General features: G+C 37.9%; 1 protein-coding gene across 1 annotated transcript in view; it reads right to left on the reverse strand.

Annotated features, from left to right (window-relative positions):
- Positions 1 to 2,539: 2,539 nt before the first annotated feature.
- The window catches only part of uggt1 (UDP-glucose glycoprotein glucosyltransferase 1), a 42,719-nt gene continuing 27,336 nt past the window's right edge, over positions 2,540 to 17,922 (reverse strand). The window contains exons 21-40 of the mRNA XM_066708979.1: positions 17,455 to 17,549; positions 16,643 to 16,849; positions 16,226 to 16,357; positions 15,949 to 16,079; positions 15,424 to 15,519; positions 15,025 to 15,127; positions 14,511 to 14,590; positions 13,898 to 14,087; positions 13,346 to 13,504; positions 13,018 to 13,103; positions 12,081 to 12,165; positions 11,541 to 11,629; positions 11,069 to 11,173; positions 9,259 to 9,343; positions 8,593 to 8,775; positions 7,370 to 7,530; positions 6,954 to 7,068; positions 6,519 to 6,635; positions 5,843 to 6,011; positions 2,540 to 5,405 (exon numbers count right to left, since the gene is read on the reverse strand). Coding sequence (XP_066565076.1) covers positions 5,380 to 5,405; positions 5,843 to 6,011; positions 6,519 to 6,635; positions 6,954 to 7,068; positions 7,370 to 7,530; positions 8,593 to 8,775; positions 9,259 to 9,343; positions 11,069 to 11,173; positions 11,541 to 11,629; positions 12,081 to 12,165; positions 13,018 to 13,103; positions 13,346 to 13,504; positions 13,898 to 14,087; positions 14,511 to 14,590; positions 15,025 to 15,127; positions 15,424 to 15,519; positions 15,949 to 16,079; positions 16,226 to 16,357; positions 16,643 to 16,849; positions 17,455 to 17,549 — 2,414 coding nt within the window. The 3' untranslated portion in view covers positions 2,540 to 5,379. The remainder of the gene's footprint in view (positions 5,406 to 5,842; positions 6,012 to 6,518; positions 6,636 to 6,953; positions 7,069 to 7,369; positions 7,531 to 8,592; positions 8,776 to 9,258; positions 9,344 to 11,068; positions 11,174 to 11,540; positions 11,630 to 12,080; positions 12,166 to 13,017; positions 13,104 to 13,345; positions 13,505 to 13,897; positions 14,088 to 14,510; positions 14,591 to 15,024; positions 15,128 to 15,423; positions 15,520 to 15,948; positions 16,080 to 16,225; positions 16,358 to 16,642; positions 16,850 to 17,454; positions 17,550 to 17,922) is intronic.

Below are 17,922 nucleotides of genomic sequence, written 5' to 3' on the forward strand. Positions count from 1 at the left end.
CACATTACCAAATCCTATTAATATTGGGGAGCCTGGTCATTTGAAGAGGAATTTAGAAGAAAAAGAACGATGTTAGTGTGAACTTAAATTTAAAACAGTTTTGTGTATACATGGTCTGGGTGTATTATATCACTTTAAAAAAAGACTGGCACGGAATTTAAAAAGCCAATACATCAACAGATAAAAAAATGGCAGATGTATGCATTGCTGTTATCACCCGGCTGGACTTTTTCATTTCAGCTGTTCTTTGTAGGTACACATTTCCATTTGCATCCAAGTGTGCGACACGCGGCACCATCTGGGCATCAAGACAGTTTTGTACTTCCAGCATGCAAAAAAAAAAGGTGTCTACTTTGCTGCTTTTACCATAGCAACCCCTGCAAAACCAGAGAGGAGAGTAGTCTCTGGAGTCCAGGCTTGTGATCAAAATGTGCCCATTCCCCTGGGTAGCAAGCCAAGTCAAAAAAACAAAAATGCAAAATCCCATCTACATGCAAATTCATCACCTATATATATATATATATATATATATATATATATAGATAGATAGATAGATAGATAGATAGATAGATAGATATGCAAAAGCACTGATAACTGAGAAGGAACAGTCTGTTCCTAATATACAAATATAAATGGCATGAGAGTAGCCATGGTAACTATGAAGGGAAAAAAAATAAAGGATCTAGGCTAACACTGTCATCTACATGTAAATGATCCTCTTTCGGGGTCCAGTGCACCACTTGCAATTGATATCGATAAACTTTCCCCCCCCTTCATTGTATTTTTTTATTGTAACTTAACTCTTTCCAACCAGCTACAGTTCCTCATGCACAGGCAAAATAAATCACCAAGTTATAAGCTCAACTTAACTTGACGAATAGTTAGTTATTCCACAAACTTGTAGTATCCAGTTCATAGACTTTAAGTGATGAAGTGGAATAAAATACATATTATTAGGTTAGGCTCAATATAGTACTCCTGATAGCCTTTAAAAATATTCTGTGGTTTGTTGAGGTATACTTCCACAAAGCCAACCAATTGACAACACAATTGCTTTCTATTCTTTATTCAGGAGTAACATGAAGCACAATTTACAATAATTCAAAGTAAATTCATAATTCAAAGTGATTATGGTATTTCTTAGGAATTTCAAAACAAATGCAAGTTTGTCTCACTTTTGATTGAGACTTTTGACTACATTTAAATATTTCAGAAATGGATTGTTTATAATCTTGCCACAAAGTTCCCCCCATCCCACCCTTTTAGGGTACGATCTCCAGCTCAAACTTCAAATGAACCACAGAGAGTAAATTTCAAAGCCACATATTCTGGAGTGAAGCTGAAGTTAAAAGTTGATTAGGTAAAGCTAGTAAAATAAGAGAGAAGAGATTCTGAAATATTTTTAGTATCCACAGTTGTGGTGAGTCAGACTCAACGACACTGTAAGTCAGTGCACGTGCCAAGAGACTACACCATGACATTAAACATTACGTCAGCCAATGGGCACATATTACTACTTTATTGGCATAAAATGTTATTAGCAGCAACAAATCTAGCACAGCTCGAATGTATTCAGGCAAAGCAAATGCAATGATCCTTAAGGCAAAGTGGTAATTTTCAGAATAATTTATTCCAAAAAAAAATATTCTCACAGCAAGATTTATTTTTTTAATGATTTGGTTTATAGTCTGTTTTATGCAAAATAAAACTGGCAATTGAGGGGGGACAAAATAAAAATGTACTTGGATTTATTTCAATGTTTATTAAGATCGTGTTCTTGTCTTGTATTGAAGCAGGGTTCTGAGAGACCAATAAAACGGTATGCTAATGTCCCTGTTACAACACATGTGATTGAATTTAGGTACCCAAATAGCTGGCATCAACATAAATGTCACATTATATAAGAATACACAGGTTAGGTATTACTGAAGATACAGATTGGGTAGCAGAGAGACACACTAAAAAGTTGTGCCCCCTTGTGACTATAAAAATGTACTGCAACATAAATATGCAGGGAATCCATTATATGAATGTGCTTGAGAGTTGAGCGGACAGGGCTGTTGTTCATCCATTTATGTAACTCCCTAAAAACTTTGGGAAAACCAGCTAGTTTTTTTTATTTTTTTATTTTACCTCAAGACTGACAGAGCATTCAAATAAGGAGCCGCAGTAAAACAATACTGGTTGTCCAAATACATTAATCAGAGCAAAGTAGACTCTTAAATCAGGGAAACTTACTCAAGTCAAATTATAAAGCTAGTTTACTCCTGTCACTGCCAGCTAATGGGCTATTTCCCATTGCAGTGATGGAATGCTTTGGATTCGATATCAATTTAGAACCCAATTAAACTTCCTATAAAGCACTGGGATTTTTGTAACAGAGATAAAGTACTATTCAAGTTTGGTTAATATGCATGTGTAAAGAGATGTGTACAGAAATGTGATGAGAACAAATTACTTTCAATACGTTCCGTGCAGGCAGTGGGAAGAAAACTATACAGGCAACTGCATACCTTTTTAAAAAAACAAAACGACAAAATGTGTTTAGATTGATTTTAATTATAAAAATGTGTGATTTTCCACAGTTTACAATATATCAAGCCAAAAATTCATGGATGACTACATTATTTTCCTCCACACTGCAAGAATGTATTCAATAAAAAATAAAATAAAAATGCAACTGCAAAAAAAAATATTCCACTCATCTTCAAAATGGCAAACTGCCTTCATCAGCTAGACCTAGTCCATTCTGCTTCGGTGTAAAGTTAAGTAGGATGTGCTGTAATATGACTGCATGCAACTGTGCCGTATCTGTCTCATGATCAAATCACATAACAGAACATCATAAATTGTGAGGCGTGTGAAAAAAATCCACACCAGTCACTGAACAACACAGTGCCTTTGGGTACAATCAGAGAAAAGGAGATGCTTGTTTCGGCTGCGATTACACTGACAATTGCCCCATCTCTGCACTACGGACTTGGTAAGTGACAGCAGACAGATTTGATGGACTTGAAAGCATCTGAACAGCAGTTTGAGCAGCGCAAAAACAGCACAGTGAAAACAACATACAAATCAACGCACCTCTTGCAAAAGGCACCAATGGAATTTGCATCTCATTTCTCAGCTCAGCTTCAGAGGATGTCACTCTGTGGAAGGAGACCCCCTATTATAGATGATCTTTTCTGGTTGCAATACAACTGGGTAGCTGAAGCACAATTATGTACAAACACATATGATATAGAAAAGAAAATATATATTCTGAAATCTGATGACTTCATCCAGTATTTCTTTTAGTTTTTTCCCAGTACAACAGGAGGTACAATAATGCAGCAGTAGCTCATATTAAGACTACCTTTCTTTCAATGTATTACAGAAGCCATGGTTTCTTACACCAGGAGATGGTGCAATAGCCTTTGCAGCTCTAAATTGCAAATTGATTTTTTAATTTCTATTTTCAGTAGGATAAATGTAAGATTATGGCCAAGTAATGTTAACCCTTCCCCATTCCCCAACCCCATGACAGAGACATGCATACATACACAACATGAAGCATATTCACATGAAAAAGAAAAATCACCACATGAAGTCAAAAACTTTTGCCAACAAAGAATACACTTGTTGGTCTAGTGTAATATCATTTTGCAGTGATTGAAACACTTTCAAACACATTTTTAATTGCCTAATGACCTTCAGTTGTAAAGGTCTCCCAAGGTTATAATTAAACACTTGCTATTTTGACTGCTTTTACATAACCACAACTTTGGGTAAAACCTCCCTCATATTTGCAGGAGCTGTGTGTGAAAAGTTTTCTCAATAGGAATGTTGCTCAAAACATGGCTTATCCTCAACAGACCCGAGATTCAAATTCATGACAGCATCCGTCTGTTAGTGAAGACAAATCATGAGGATACCTTAGTGATACACTTCAAGACAAGCCACAGTTTATGTAGTCTGTCAAAGTGTGACTATGTCTGGGAGTCCTGAAGGGAAAGAGGTTGCAAAATATGTATTATAAAAGACAAATCCGTAACAGAATGCATCAAAATATCTAGATGGGAACATCAGCACACCTTTTTAAAGTTGTTTTTATATATACCATTGTTTTCTTTATCATTTAGGTGCTATGGATTGAACAATACATCACAATATGTTGCTTTGGGTTTATGCATCAGAACGAATAGTTTAGAATCAGTAGTGCAAAATAAATCTTTACACCTCTAGCTAGTCTAGGTAATACAACTAGTTTTGCCTTTCCTGAAGTAATGGCATCCCTTTTCTTGTACTTGTATGTAGGGTGGGCTATGGCATGATACTGTTTTTTGTTTTTGTTTCAAAATGTTGCGTGTCCATTGGGTTTATTCATGATATTCACAGAATTTTTGGCTTTTTACACCAATCATAAGTATGACAATGCAGATCTTCCCTGAGTTGTAAAGCTTTTTTATTGTTTTATTTTTTCTCTCCAAAGGGCTGGGTAAAACCAAGTGAATCATGCCTGTTGCCTTCTGTTGGAAATTCATAACACTACATTTTAAAAAAATATACAAAAGTAAAATGTACTCAAAACAAGCTGCTGCACAAGAGCTGGTTTACATTCATGAACATATCACATGATGCAATTCGGTGTTCACTAACAGCATGCACATTGTACCATGTCTCAAACGTCTCATTCTGAGTTAATTAGAAGTGACACCACTGTACAGTACAAGACACCCGGAATCAGCCAAGTAACAGAGAAGTGCCCCTACTTTGACACTGACAAGAACTCCACAAACCCCAGAGAACTACTTAATTGATTGTTTTAAAGTGAACATAACATTTTGATTTTCCTTTTAACTTCCATTTAATACAGACAAATAATTTTGGCAGCCTACTCAATCTGACTACTGAGATTTCCACAGAACATTTTTGTAAATTGTTCTCTTTGAACTGTCAATATCTTTCATCTGTAGCTATGACAAGTTTGTGAACGATAGCAAATTTGTGGATTTGCCAAGAAAACAAAACTGCTACAGAGTTTTCTAGAGTTTCCTTGATTATACCCAGCCCTAGGGCATCTTTAGCCACAACCTCTCTTCCCATTCCAAATACTCTCACTGATTCGGAACCCTGCCCTCTCCCAATTGAATAGAAAACGCATGCTTGTGCCCATACAGGCACGCACGCACACACACATACATACACGCACGCACGCACACAAACACAAGCACCCATACACGCATGCACGCACGCACACACGCACACAAAAACAACTCTGTACTGTAAATCAGACTTTCAGCAGGTCCGTAGGATGCATTCCAGGAAACAGACTTCTTGTAAAAAGATAGAAACTCTTTAAACAGAGTCGAATGTCTTCTTTTCCTGCAAGATGGCAGGTTACAACTCAGAGTGATCGACGGAATCTAAAGGAGAAAGCAAAGGAGACGGCAAAACTCAGTGCATGTGATTTAGCAAAGGGAAGCGAAGCCAGCGGTGAAGATGACTGAAGGGCAGAGACATGGATTGATTAAAACCACCTGCAGAGGAGAAGTTACAATTCTCAGCAGGATGAACGTACATGCTTTTTGTGTAGTGTGGTACACCACAGACTGCACTTCTAAGATGACTTAATTTACACTGTAAGGCTCCTCACTGAGAAAAGGCAAATGAAATACCATTAACCACATCTTCTGAATCAACCTAAAACTGTAGTACAGCAAAGAAATAAAGTGAAGGAGTAAAGCAGGAACAATTTCACAATCAATCAGTTGTGCTACAAGGGACAACTGTTTCTAACTCGCTTTGAAAACATTCCAAAGACTAGACATAATTGTTCCTTTGCAGAGTCTACTGTGCGCACCTGGCTTTTTCGTCTGTGTTGTGTCATTATTGACTGGAATGGCCCCCTTCTCCTTCTCCTCCAGGAACCTGTTGTGGATCTTCTTGATCTCCTGGTCATAGTAGGTCCACTCTGATACAATGCGCACTGCAGCCTGCAGTTTGGGCTCTTTGGTCTGTGGATTATTGCACTGGAAAAGTAAGGAGTACATTTAGACATCAAGCACAGACATGCTAGCTTGACTACCACCAATCAAGGGAGACCCGATTCTAAATCATGTTGGTAGAGATAATCTAAACCTGTGAAACCAACAGTTAGTATATCTAACTTGCATCTTAAATTAAGCCCCGTAATATGAAGCAAACCCTTTTAGCTGTTACTGCAGTTTTCCTCCATTACCATGTTCCAAGCAGAGAACAAGATTTTTGATTGCAACATAATGGCTCAATCCCCTACCTTTTGATTGCGGATTACCTGCTATTAAGAAAGCCTCAAAGTGTTATATTTCCTAAAGGCCTAAACCTCGTGCTGATCTTTTTGTCTGCAGGATTTAATCTCATAGATTTTATTTTTTTTATCCGTCATTTCCTCCAATTCTGGAGTAAAGCTATGGGCTTACAGGTGCCCAGTTAGCCAGAGGAGGGATTTATCGTGCCGCAAGACAAGGTCGTATTCAAGTCCATCCAACCCCTCTTACCAGATCAATGGTCTTGGCTCGTTTTTTTGAGGAATCATCACACCAGGTCTCACACCAGAGCCACTCCTGGGGCAGGGATTTGATCGGTACCTGATGAATCATATTATTGGGCAAATCCTACAAAAACAAGAAAATAATATGAACAATTAAATCAAATAAAAACACCCCAAACATATAAATAATTGCGGCATCGTCTGGCTATTGCAATACATCTCATTTATCAAGGAAAATGTGTCCTTTAATACAATAAAATAAATAAAGAAAGAAAAATGGTTCATAGACCAAACTGAATTAAGGTCCACACAAATTATGCATACCATATAATACCATACTGCGGTCATTAGAAGCTAGAGAAACAAGTATGTTTCGCATGTAGGCTTCATCAGCGTTCTCCTTCAGCCTAGTGGCACTGAAGACTGTTTGTTTGCTACATACCTGGTCCAGGTTAGACAGGCTGTTGGGGTCTTGGCTCAAACCCTGGTACTGTCCCCTCAGTCGGTCGCCAGCAGCTATCTTCCTGAACTTCTTCAGATCCACCACGTACAGGGCACTGCATGTGAGAAATCCTCTCAGTCATTCATTTATTGCAGAATGGTCCCCACTTAGTGCTCTGGACAACAACTGTACACTTGTGAAGCTCACATATCACTCACATTTCAGTGCTCCCAAATTATTATATTTCTAGTGAGACATAAACATCATAGAAAGAAGCAGACTGTTTCCCACAATTTAAATGTCAAACTTTACAAACCAAACTATTTCTGAAGTGGAAACACAATGGATCTGACCAAGTGTAATCAGTGTCAGAACCTTTAAGGGAAAACGGTGTCTGTTTAGTACTTGTTCTGTACCTGATGTGATATTTGCGTCCAGCCAGGTGACTGGCCCAGTATCCAGACTTCCAGAACCTATATCCATCCATCTCCCTGCGGCTCTCACAGAATGGGGTGTAACCATAGGGGGCCCCCTCCAGGTCGAAGTCCCTTAGCTCCTTCAGGTCAGTGCGCACAATCTGGAAGCAGACAATGTCAGAACAGTTCTGTTAAACCCATCCATTCTGTAGATATAATCCAGGTGTCCTGTACAGGCTTATCATGTAACAAGACTGACTCTGTTACTCAGTTCATCAACCCTCATCGATTTTCACCTTGTACGCTCAAAATGCAATCAGATGAGTCTTGCAAAACAGAAAAAAAAAAAAAGAACCAACCAACCCAAGAATCATGTCTGAATAAACATAACAGGAGATACCGGAATTAACCACCAGGAGGCAGTACAGTTCAATAAATTAAACTGGCGCTGCATAAAACTGGCATTGCAGAATGTACTGTAGAACAGTTGGCATTCCTTTATGTTAAATGCTCTATTAAGTTCCAGTTCCACGGATGCAAGACGTTTCCACACTATAACCTAACAACAATCAAATTTAATTTAGTGTTGTACAATTTGAGGAGGGAAAAAATGTAACTGAAAATATATTCTCCATCTGCTTAAAAAACTATTACATTTATGTATGTATTGTAGTTTACACCAAGATCATTTAAATTATATATGAAGGGAAAGGTAAACAGTAGGATAATAACTGGTTTTCTTTTTCAAGTTTAAAGAGGTTTAAAAATGTTTATACAAAAGGAAACTTTTGAGCTGTAGATTGTTTCTTTTAATACAATCCTTTTGTTCATTCTCAGGGGTATCACTTTGTGTATGAATGTCAAATAAAGAGCACATAATGCCAGTAAAAGCCTTAAAAAGCATACGTTTTAATGATTAAAAAAAATGAACGTTATGAAAGCTGGCAGCCCTCAGCAAGAAATTCTCAGTAAGTAATTTATAACCCCTCTCTTCTGTTTAGCGAGTGCTGTAACATTTCAGCTTTGCATGACCTAATTAAAATCTTCGATCGTGGTCACAGCTGGATAAAGACAAGCTTGTAGGGTTTTTTTCTGCAGCAGATTTGCTTGCTATTGTCAACAGCAATGTGGAATAAACTAACAAGGTAAGGAGCTCCTGTCCTTCTTTAACCTTAAACTTTTGAAAACTTGAAAAAACATTTTAACTGCAGTCAGAAACATACCTGATCGGCATCTACGAAGAGGATCTTGTCCACTGCCAGGGGGAATAGCACATCCAAGAACAGGATCTTATAGCCCCAGATGATTCTCTGCTTCTCGGTCTGCTGGTGGAGCCAACGGGGCCATTTATATTGCACTAGCTCGTACTGGAACCCATACTCTTCCGCCATGTGGGGGATAAACTCCTGAAACCAAAAACACAGATGTCAATGGCAAAATCCCATTAAGTAACACTTTCTGGGACATGCAAATGACAGGCAGATCGAAGTTTTGATTTAATCCAGGTAAAAAATAAAGTACTAATTTAATGCCAAGGTCCTTACACTGTGAATTATAATAAAACCAAATTATAATTATAAAACAAATCAACGAAGGACTGAATCGAGATTAAATAGTTATTGTAGCAGTCTAGCTTTACTATTGCTATACTGCAACATTCCTTCATACATTTAATATAGGTTTTCTACAGAGGAGAGTCAAGATTAAGTTGACATCCTCTTAATTTGTGCATCTATAAACTATATGTCATTTTATAGTTTTCATAAGTAAACTTGCATATAATTTATAAAGCTTTCCTTACATCTGCTTTATGAGAAGAGATTATTCTGTACAGCTTTGTCCCGATCGATACTCATATTGTGTGTGTTATTTTTTACATTTTATTTTACCTTAAATGCTGGAGAAAGATAATTCTTCAGGAACCAGAATTTAACTGGGGTTTTGGTATGCTTCAGTACAGACAGCATCATGATCCTGTTACAAGTAAACAAATTAAATTAGAAACTCCATGAAAACATCTTTACAGAGTGTCCCATTAAGAATGTTCCTTACTACATGGTCAAATCTGTTTCCCTAATTTCATCCCACAATGCTGCTTAATCAGTTTAATTTCTGATAAGACTTGTAGGTCTATACAACTATACATAAAAACAGAAAATATAGGCAAAATACCTACAAAATAAAATCAATACTTGTCAAATTTGCAGATGATACTAAAATAGGTGGCTCAGCAGATACAATCTCGGCAGCACAGGTTAATATTAGATAGATAATATTCAGTTGTGGGCCGACACCTGGCAGATGAAACTCGATGTGGACAAGTACAAGGTATTACATGCAGGTAACAAAAATGTCCACTATAACACTATGGGAGGAATAGAACTAGATGAAGTAACGCATGAAAAAGACCTAGGAGTCTACATGGACTCCTCACTCTCCCCATCCAAACAATGTGTGGAAGCAATAAAAAAGGCAAACAGAATGCTAGGGTATATTGTCAAAAGTGTAGAATTTAAAACAAGGGCAGTGATGTTCAGACTGTACAATGCACTAGTTAGGCCTCATCTGGATACTGTGTACAGTTCTGGGCTCCACACTTCAAGAAGGATATCGCTGCTCTAGAGGCAGTTCAGAGGAGAGCAACCAGACTTATTCCAGGTCTGAAGGGAATGTCCTGCTCGGAGAGACTGAGGGAACTGAACCTTTTCACCCTGGAACAGAGGAGACTACGTGGGGACTTGATTCAAGTCTTCAAAATCATGAAAGGCTTCGACCACATCAAACCAGAGGAGCTTTTCCAGATCAGGATAGGATAAGATCCTTGGTTCACTTAGTTATTAAAGGACACCAAATGAGCATGATGGGTTGAATGGCCTCCTCTCATTTTAAAACTTTCTTATGTTCTTACAATCTTCTAAGGTCACATTTAAACAAAGCCACTTTGTTTTGATGACAATTAAAACCCTAAAACAATGTCTTCACTTTTGTAAACTATTTATCCAACTATCCTCTTAAATGCAAAAATGATGGAGAGCTGGATATTTGAACAAACAGACCTAAGGTTACTAGAGGTTCTGACCACTCGAGTGATCATAAAAAATCCACAAAGTCCACAAATGTTGCTTGACCTACTCTGCCAAAATCAAATCAATAAATATGCAATTAAAGTGACTTCTGAGAGATAATGGGAGATCTCTCATTATGTATGTTTTTGATTTTCCCCATAAAGCAAAACTGTGAAAGTAAATTTATAATCCCCTATTCACCTAAAAACAAATACAAAACAAAAAGTGTTCTTTGTTGCAGACAAGAATGTAAGAATGTTCCATAAACAATGCTTCCTTTAAATATCAATAAAAACAAATAAAGCATGACATATCTTCCCTTATTATACAGCCATACTTAAACTAAATTGTCCCACTATATTATTTCAATACTTTCCAATTTAACAACTGTCACTAAATACCTATAAAAGAGTCAGTTTATGTTAAGCATGATTTACAATATGAAAAGATACCAGAGGCTTATTTTTGTGAGTCACAGCCACAGTTAATCTTAAACTGTCCTTGCCCACTCTCCTACTTCAGTGCTCCCAGCAGTCCCTGACCCCAAACCTAAGCTATTCTGTGCAGAAACAGACTGTTAATGTTCTTGTGAAACAACAGCTAAGAAACAGCAACTCAGATACATCAAATCAACCTGAGGAATCTTTCATAAAGATGTCCCGAAGCCACGGAGAAAATGTTGATCACGTCGTCTTTCTCCTGCTTCACTTCATCTGTCTTTGTTCCTCCAGTGAATCCCCTGAAAAAGAGTGAAATCTCAATGATAATGAAGCTAGACGGAGCAGAGCCTAGCAGAGTCTCAGAACACATTGACCAGGCCGGAACCAAATCAATTGGAAATATGAATCCAGCAAATTAAATGCTTAACTTACATTTGGAGACTGCACTGTTGAAGCTACACTTATATGAAAAAATAAGTTATCAGCATCACGGCTATACCACCACACAAAAGCCATGCCTTTTGTTTTACCCCAAACTATGACATAAATAATAATAAAACCATTAAGTTTTCTGGCAATTGATCCAGTAAAGTTGAAGAGCCTAGAATATTTGTGCAGAGCTACTACAAGAGGGTCTCATTCTCCCAAAATTTAGCTTAGGATCACCTTGTCAGCGACTCCCAAAAGCCAGAGTCGTTCTCATGGCTTCCATCACTGAGAAGCTCCTCATTCATTTTGTCTGCCTTTTTCTGGACCTACAAAAATGGAAGTACACACAAATCATACCTAGATATAGATGCAACAACTGCACTAAGACATCAAATATATATTAGAAATTAGTATACAATGAGGTTAAGTACAGGTTCTGATGAAGACTGGGTAGACTGCTCTTAGAAGAATAACTTTGTCATTGTTGTCAAAATCTATATATTTTTAAAAAGAATTAAACAGTATTTGTATATCAGTGATTTCAAAGGGAGACCCCAGAATACGGCGCACTAGACAGAATGTATTATGGGCATGAAGCAAACCTTAAAGAAAATCATCATCATCATCATATACTGGTTTCATATAACTCATGTACAATGCGAGAAATATATTTCTTGCTCGTCTGCACATTAAGTGTTCTCATGGAAAGTTCAGATTGAAGCCACACAAAAAAATGCATTAATTAAAACAATGTGATTGGCATTAAACAAGCATTACCTTCACTTTAATGATTTTACTCTTGAAATTATTCAAGACCACAATCAAGTCGTCAGCATCAGCAGGGGAATCCGTTCCTTCATGACTACAGGAAAGAGAGGAGGGGGGGGGCAGGCATGCTTTATTTCAGGTGCCAGTGCAAACCTCAAGGCTGATATTCTTTATTTTCTCATTTGGAATCTGCAATTAAGATTTTTCCATTGATAAAATCCAATCGGCCCTCAAGAGAGGGAGAGATGTAGACAGCACACAAACATCCCTCAGCAGCTTTTGGTTAAGCTTGTGCTGCCCGCCAGGGAATCCCAGCCACAGTTAGCTAAGAAACACCAAATCTGAAGCAGTTCCATCTGGCCTGAAGTACATAACCCACACTATTAAAGTGGAGGCTTCTACACATCGACTGCCTGATATTGTACAATCAACAAAATGGAGCTGAACATGCTTTTTAAACCAAGATGCTTAGAAATGACTGAAAAAGCCATGAGTTCAGCCTGTGATCACAAGATACCACTGAGATAAATGTCATTAGCTTTGCTTAGTAACTCATTAACCTCTCTGTGCAAGAGATAGCCCTTTCTTGATCCTGACAATCTCACTCATTACAGACCCATTCTGAATCTTGCCTCTGTTTCAAAGAGTCTTGAATATGCAGCACAGGCATAGTTAATCACTGTAAAGAAAAAGTCAGAAGACCTTTAAATGACCTGGGAAACTCTAAGTTGTATCTATTCTAATTAGACAAACTGCCATAAATGATTTGCATCTTATGTGTCAAATTGACATTTTGTAGCTTGCCCATCTTAATTAAGATAATTTTTTAAGAATCCTCAGACCCTTTAGAAGTAATGTTACAATTGATTTCTTTGTCTTATTTAGCAGTATTGTTGTAACTTTTTGACCACCATGTCATTTGCCGTTTGTGCCAGAAGTGTGGTACCTATAAATTTTGTAGATGTCATCTGATCTCCCCTTTCTCAGTTTCAGAACCCAGGCTCCAGGATTTGCCTTCAACTGGAAGTATCCCTGTGACGAGCAGAAAAAGCACCTTAAGTTTAATGTGCTAGGAAGAAGTGTTGCATTTTATTATGAAGTTTAGTTTCACATCATGGTTTCGTTTAACAGCAGTGTAAGTGTGCAGTGCTGCAAATGTTTGTGCACTAGGTCTTATAAGGAGGAGTGCCAACTAACAAAACAACGATTTCAAAAGGGGCAAAAATACAGGTGATGATGATGGAACAGGGGCAGAAGGCAGTCGGATCACTCACCAGGTTTGCCATGACAATGGTGTCCACAATGACCGGGTCAGAGGCGGTGCCTAGTGTGAACTGTAGCCCACGGGGAGGCTGCCCTGTGGTCACATCAAAGCAGTGCCCCTCCAGAAGCAGATACTCCAGCTCGTACTGCGCATTCACCACACTGTCCACCTGCACTTCCACAGACAGGACCGGCAGCTCAGGGTCATCCTCTCCAAACACCACTTCACCATCCCACCCAACCCTCCTCATCACATTAGTAACACATTTATCACCATTTTAGTTTCTGGTGTAACAAATTAAAAAGACAAACACAGCAAACAGTGAAAAAAATCAGCACTGTTCATTGTAAAAAAAATACCCATAGTACACATTTAAACCACACTAACTGCCATTCGTCTGTCTTAAAAGTGTGGGTCCAGAATTGGAGTCAGGAGGTAGTGTAGAATCCAATTAAATAAGATCACATCAGGTATTGCAGTTTGTTAGAAGAAAGAATGCTGCGATACCATTCAAGGTGTTTAGATTATTCAATACCTTTATATAACTACACAAAAATTTTACCTCTTCCAAGTAGATGTTGTCCAGATCATAGCGTGTGTCAACTGACTCCACCATCCAGCTCTCAGGCGTGTTGAGATTGAGTGTGAATAAGGGAGACTGGGGCATGTCGAGGAATTTAGCGATGGGTCCAGGGGCAAAACTGTTATCAGCCATGAAGGACACCTCAGGGTCCAAGACATACCGGTAGAAACTGTCAGATAAGAAATACATAAAGATTTAGTTATAATAAAGCTGCAGGTATATCTATCTAGTTTTGTATTCCATTTATTTATTTTAATTTGACAAAAAAAACAAATCTGTTCTGGAGAACTCCAATCACGTCACACTGAATCACCAGTCGCTAAAGACTGCTCTGTATCCTGAATCCTTTTCCCTTTGTAGTCTTGCCTTGACAACTTTGACTTTCTTTGCAAGTGATCGGTTGCATTTGCGCTTCTTAATTGCACCGTTAACAAGATGAGAGGTGAAGCATAACAAAGCTGACTGTTTGTCCTAACTGGCAAAGGCATTTCTCAAATGTCAGAAAACAAAACAAAGTAATGAAGCTAAGCACCTTCAAAGCCTATTTTTTTCAATTTTCTGTCACAGTAAATTGTTTCTTCAGCAGTCTTACCTTTTCAGAGGCATGTCAGACAGTTTGGATTGACAGTTCATGAAGACTCTCAGGTTGATGTTGACCAGCTGCTTCAAAACCTAGAAACCACACAAACATTGTGCATGTCAGACTGAAGCCCTGAGAATTGAACTACTGGGTGTATGTATTAGAAGTAGTAGAGTCCTGTGTTTTGTAGAATTTGCTTAGTAATTATATAGACAGATAGCACAAATAACAGGGCTCTAATGATAAGTTATTCAATTCATTTATACACAGATAAATATAATACATATTAATTAATAATGTGCTACAATGTCTGATTTTCATTGACTCTGTAGAGAACTAGCATTATTGTTTTTTTTTTCAGAAATTTCAATCAATCCCAATTTGGTGCAGGTTTTATCTTATGTATTTACTTTCCTATTATTCTAATAATTTCCCCCAAGACTTGGCAACATCTAGAATAAATAAGGAAGGGATATTCCGTAGCCTGTCAGTACAATCAGGAATCATGTGATCCCTTCACACTCACAATAAGAAGGGGAGCCAGTTTCTGAGCATCTCTGGTCACAGGATCCACCACAGCCACCACATCAAAATACACATCACCTTCTTTGGGCCGTAGCTTGATGGCACTGTGGATCAATACAGGAGAAAAATCATACGGCTTTCCTAATTAATCCAGTGAAGTGTCATACAAAAAACAAAGCCTTTCAAAAGAGATTGAGTGAAACAGTTTGCATATGAAAATGCATTCTGCAAATGGAGCTATGCCGCATGAAAACTGATTGCTTGATACATGCTGATTAGACAGGTATACATATCTGCATCAGAAAATATGAAAATGAAAATAATAACATAATAAAAGACAAAAATGAAAAATGGCGATTTTAATTATGCCTACATTGTCAGATTAATAAAACATGCTGACCTGTATCTATCCTCGAAGAAATTGTACTCAATCCTGGCCTCACCCTTGGGCTGGGAGGACAATAATGCATCGACTTTCATCACCAGGTCACTGGCCCTAGTAAAACACACACACAAACAAATGAGGAACATAGTTCAGTGTTTCAGAAAAGGGAATTAAACAAACAAGCCAGAAACCGACCATTCGTAATCATTGTATAACCAGATCCGCAGCACTTAGGAAGACAATTTACAGCTCAGCTGTAACTAATATTGATAAAATGGCAGCAACCTGTTAGGCTGTTGGAATACTGTCCCATACCTCCATTTCACATTTTCTTATGCCAAGAAACATAAATATTTTCTGTTATCAGATCCATACATATAGGAAATATATTTTTGTACTTTTTTAAATGTGGTGTTTTGTGAAGATGAAAGAATTGCAACCTTCTAAGGAGGTGATTTTGTCTTCATTATATACTTACAATGATTCTAGAGTCAACTTGGAATTATGTCACCATTAATTTAAAGAATAGTGAAATCTCACCGATCCTCCTCCACTCCCAGCTGCTGGACCTTTGTCTTGATCCTGTCTCCTGACGTCTTCAGAATGATGCTCTCCAGCAGAAGGAAGTCATCCTGATTGAACACTTCACCATCTTCCAGAGGCCCAATGATCTAGCAGAAATAATTAAGGTATATACGTGCCATAAATGTTTAACACATGCAAAACACAGAAGCAGGATGATGGGGCTAGAAGTAGTAGTGTGTGACAGCAGAGAATCAATGTGAGATTCCACTGGGTGGTTCAGAGCCCAACTTACCCGCCCATTGCTGATCACTGCTCTCTGGCCCTTCTTTAGTTTTAGCACATCTCGGCAGAATGCAGCATGAGAGAGCAAGACATCCATCTTAGGAGAGTCGTACACACTCTTAAACAACTTGATGTCCATACCCTGACAAAACAGAGGAGGAGAGCAGACTCGAAGTAAGACTACTGAACATTTTAAAGTAACACAATTAGGATTACTATAAGCATATGAAGAACACAATAATGAAGATATAATAATATATTATCATCACAAAAGCAATTAAAATTAACTGTATCCGAAAACACAAGGAATAATGCAGCAAAATACAATAGAATCATGAAGTGATGTGAGGAGAAAAAGCGTGAAGATGGAATGAAAAGGATTCTGCAGAATTCATTAATGATTTAACGATGCAGCAAAGTCACTTACCCCCACTGCAAATTCTGCAATATCAGTCCCAGCCTTCAGAGCTGTAGCGGTTTCCTCCTTGGACAGTTTAGTGATGAAGTTCTTGGCGTTGTTGGCAGTCTGTGTCTGCATTGCAGCCCAAATGGCTCGAGCAATACTGCTGTTCTCTTCAGAAGGGTTTTCAGTTGGGTTATTGATCATGCCAATCCGTACATTGTTACTGGATTTCTGTAATCAATACTTGGCAGATTAATCCTACCTTCCTACTTCTGCTAACAAAAAAGCAGGTTTCTTAATCCACAATTAAAATTCAGGTAACTCAGTTTGAAGGATGGACTTAAAAGCATCTTAATTGGAGTGTGAACTCTTTTAAGTACTTTGATGTGTGTTAAACACATAAGTCTCCTCAAGATGCAAAGATATGCTTAATCAGCCTTCTAGAATTATTTAACAGGTAACACTTGGATGACATTCAACTCATCATACAGAATGTAACCAATAGTATTATAATAGTACCAAATACACAAAATCAGCAGAAAGATTGGTCAATGCCAAGGGAGCACATTATAAGAAATCCTGTTGAATCTTTGAATGGTATAACGATTACAGTCTGGAATAGTAGTGCAAAGATACGGTCAACTGTGGGTGGTCCAACCTGGATATGGGTGTCCATTTTATTTGGAATCTCTATTGTAAACCCGGCACAGTCTACAGAGAAACAATAGAATCTACCAGGCAACTACAATAAATACAAAAGCAAATATGAGTCATTTCCAAGAACATATAACAACTGCCGTAACTCTGTTTTAGAATGGATTCCAAAAATAACTTACCATGTGTCTTATTGAGTCATATAAAAGCTGTCGTCCAGCTGGCTGGTCAAAATCTCCAACGACCCAGAAAGTTACTGGACGAATATAGCTGTCGTCTGCAATGTGAAATATAGAAACAAAGGGAACCAATATCAAACATCAACAAAAATGCTGCTCTCTCACAAAATAAGGAATCTGGAGTAGTAAATATCCATGCAATCCAGATGGATGAGTAGTACCAAAGACACATCCATCACTTGCATTTCGATCAGAGCACAAAATTCATGCAAAAATTAGATGCTATGGCCTAGACTATTGCACTTGCAATAATACCCAGATGAGAAACAACTCTTAAAATGTAGGTAATTGTACATTGCACAAACAAATGCTCAATATAGTTTAGTCAAATCACTAAAAACACTACTTTATAATTTATTACACAATAATGACACATGGCTGTGGAGAATGTTGTAACAGCCATGCAGTAAA

This window comes from Amia ocellicauda, chromosome 7, assembly GCF_036373705.1.
Source record: "Amia ocellicauda isolate fAmiCal2 chromosome 7, fAmiCal2.hap1, whole genome shotgun sequence".
NCBI lineage: Eukaryota > Metazoa > Chordata > Actinopteri > Amiiformes > Amiidae > Amia > Amia ocellicauda.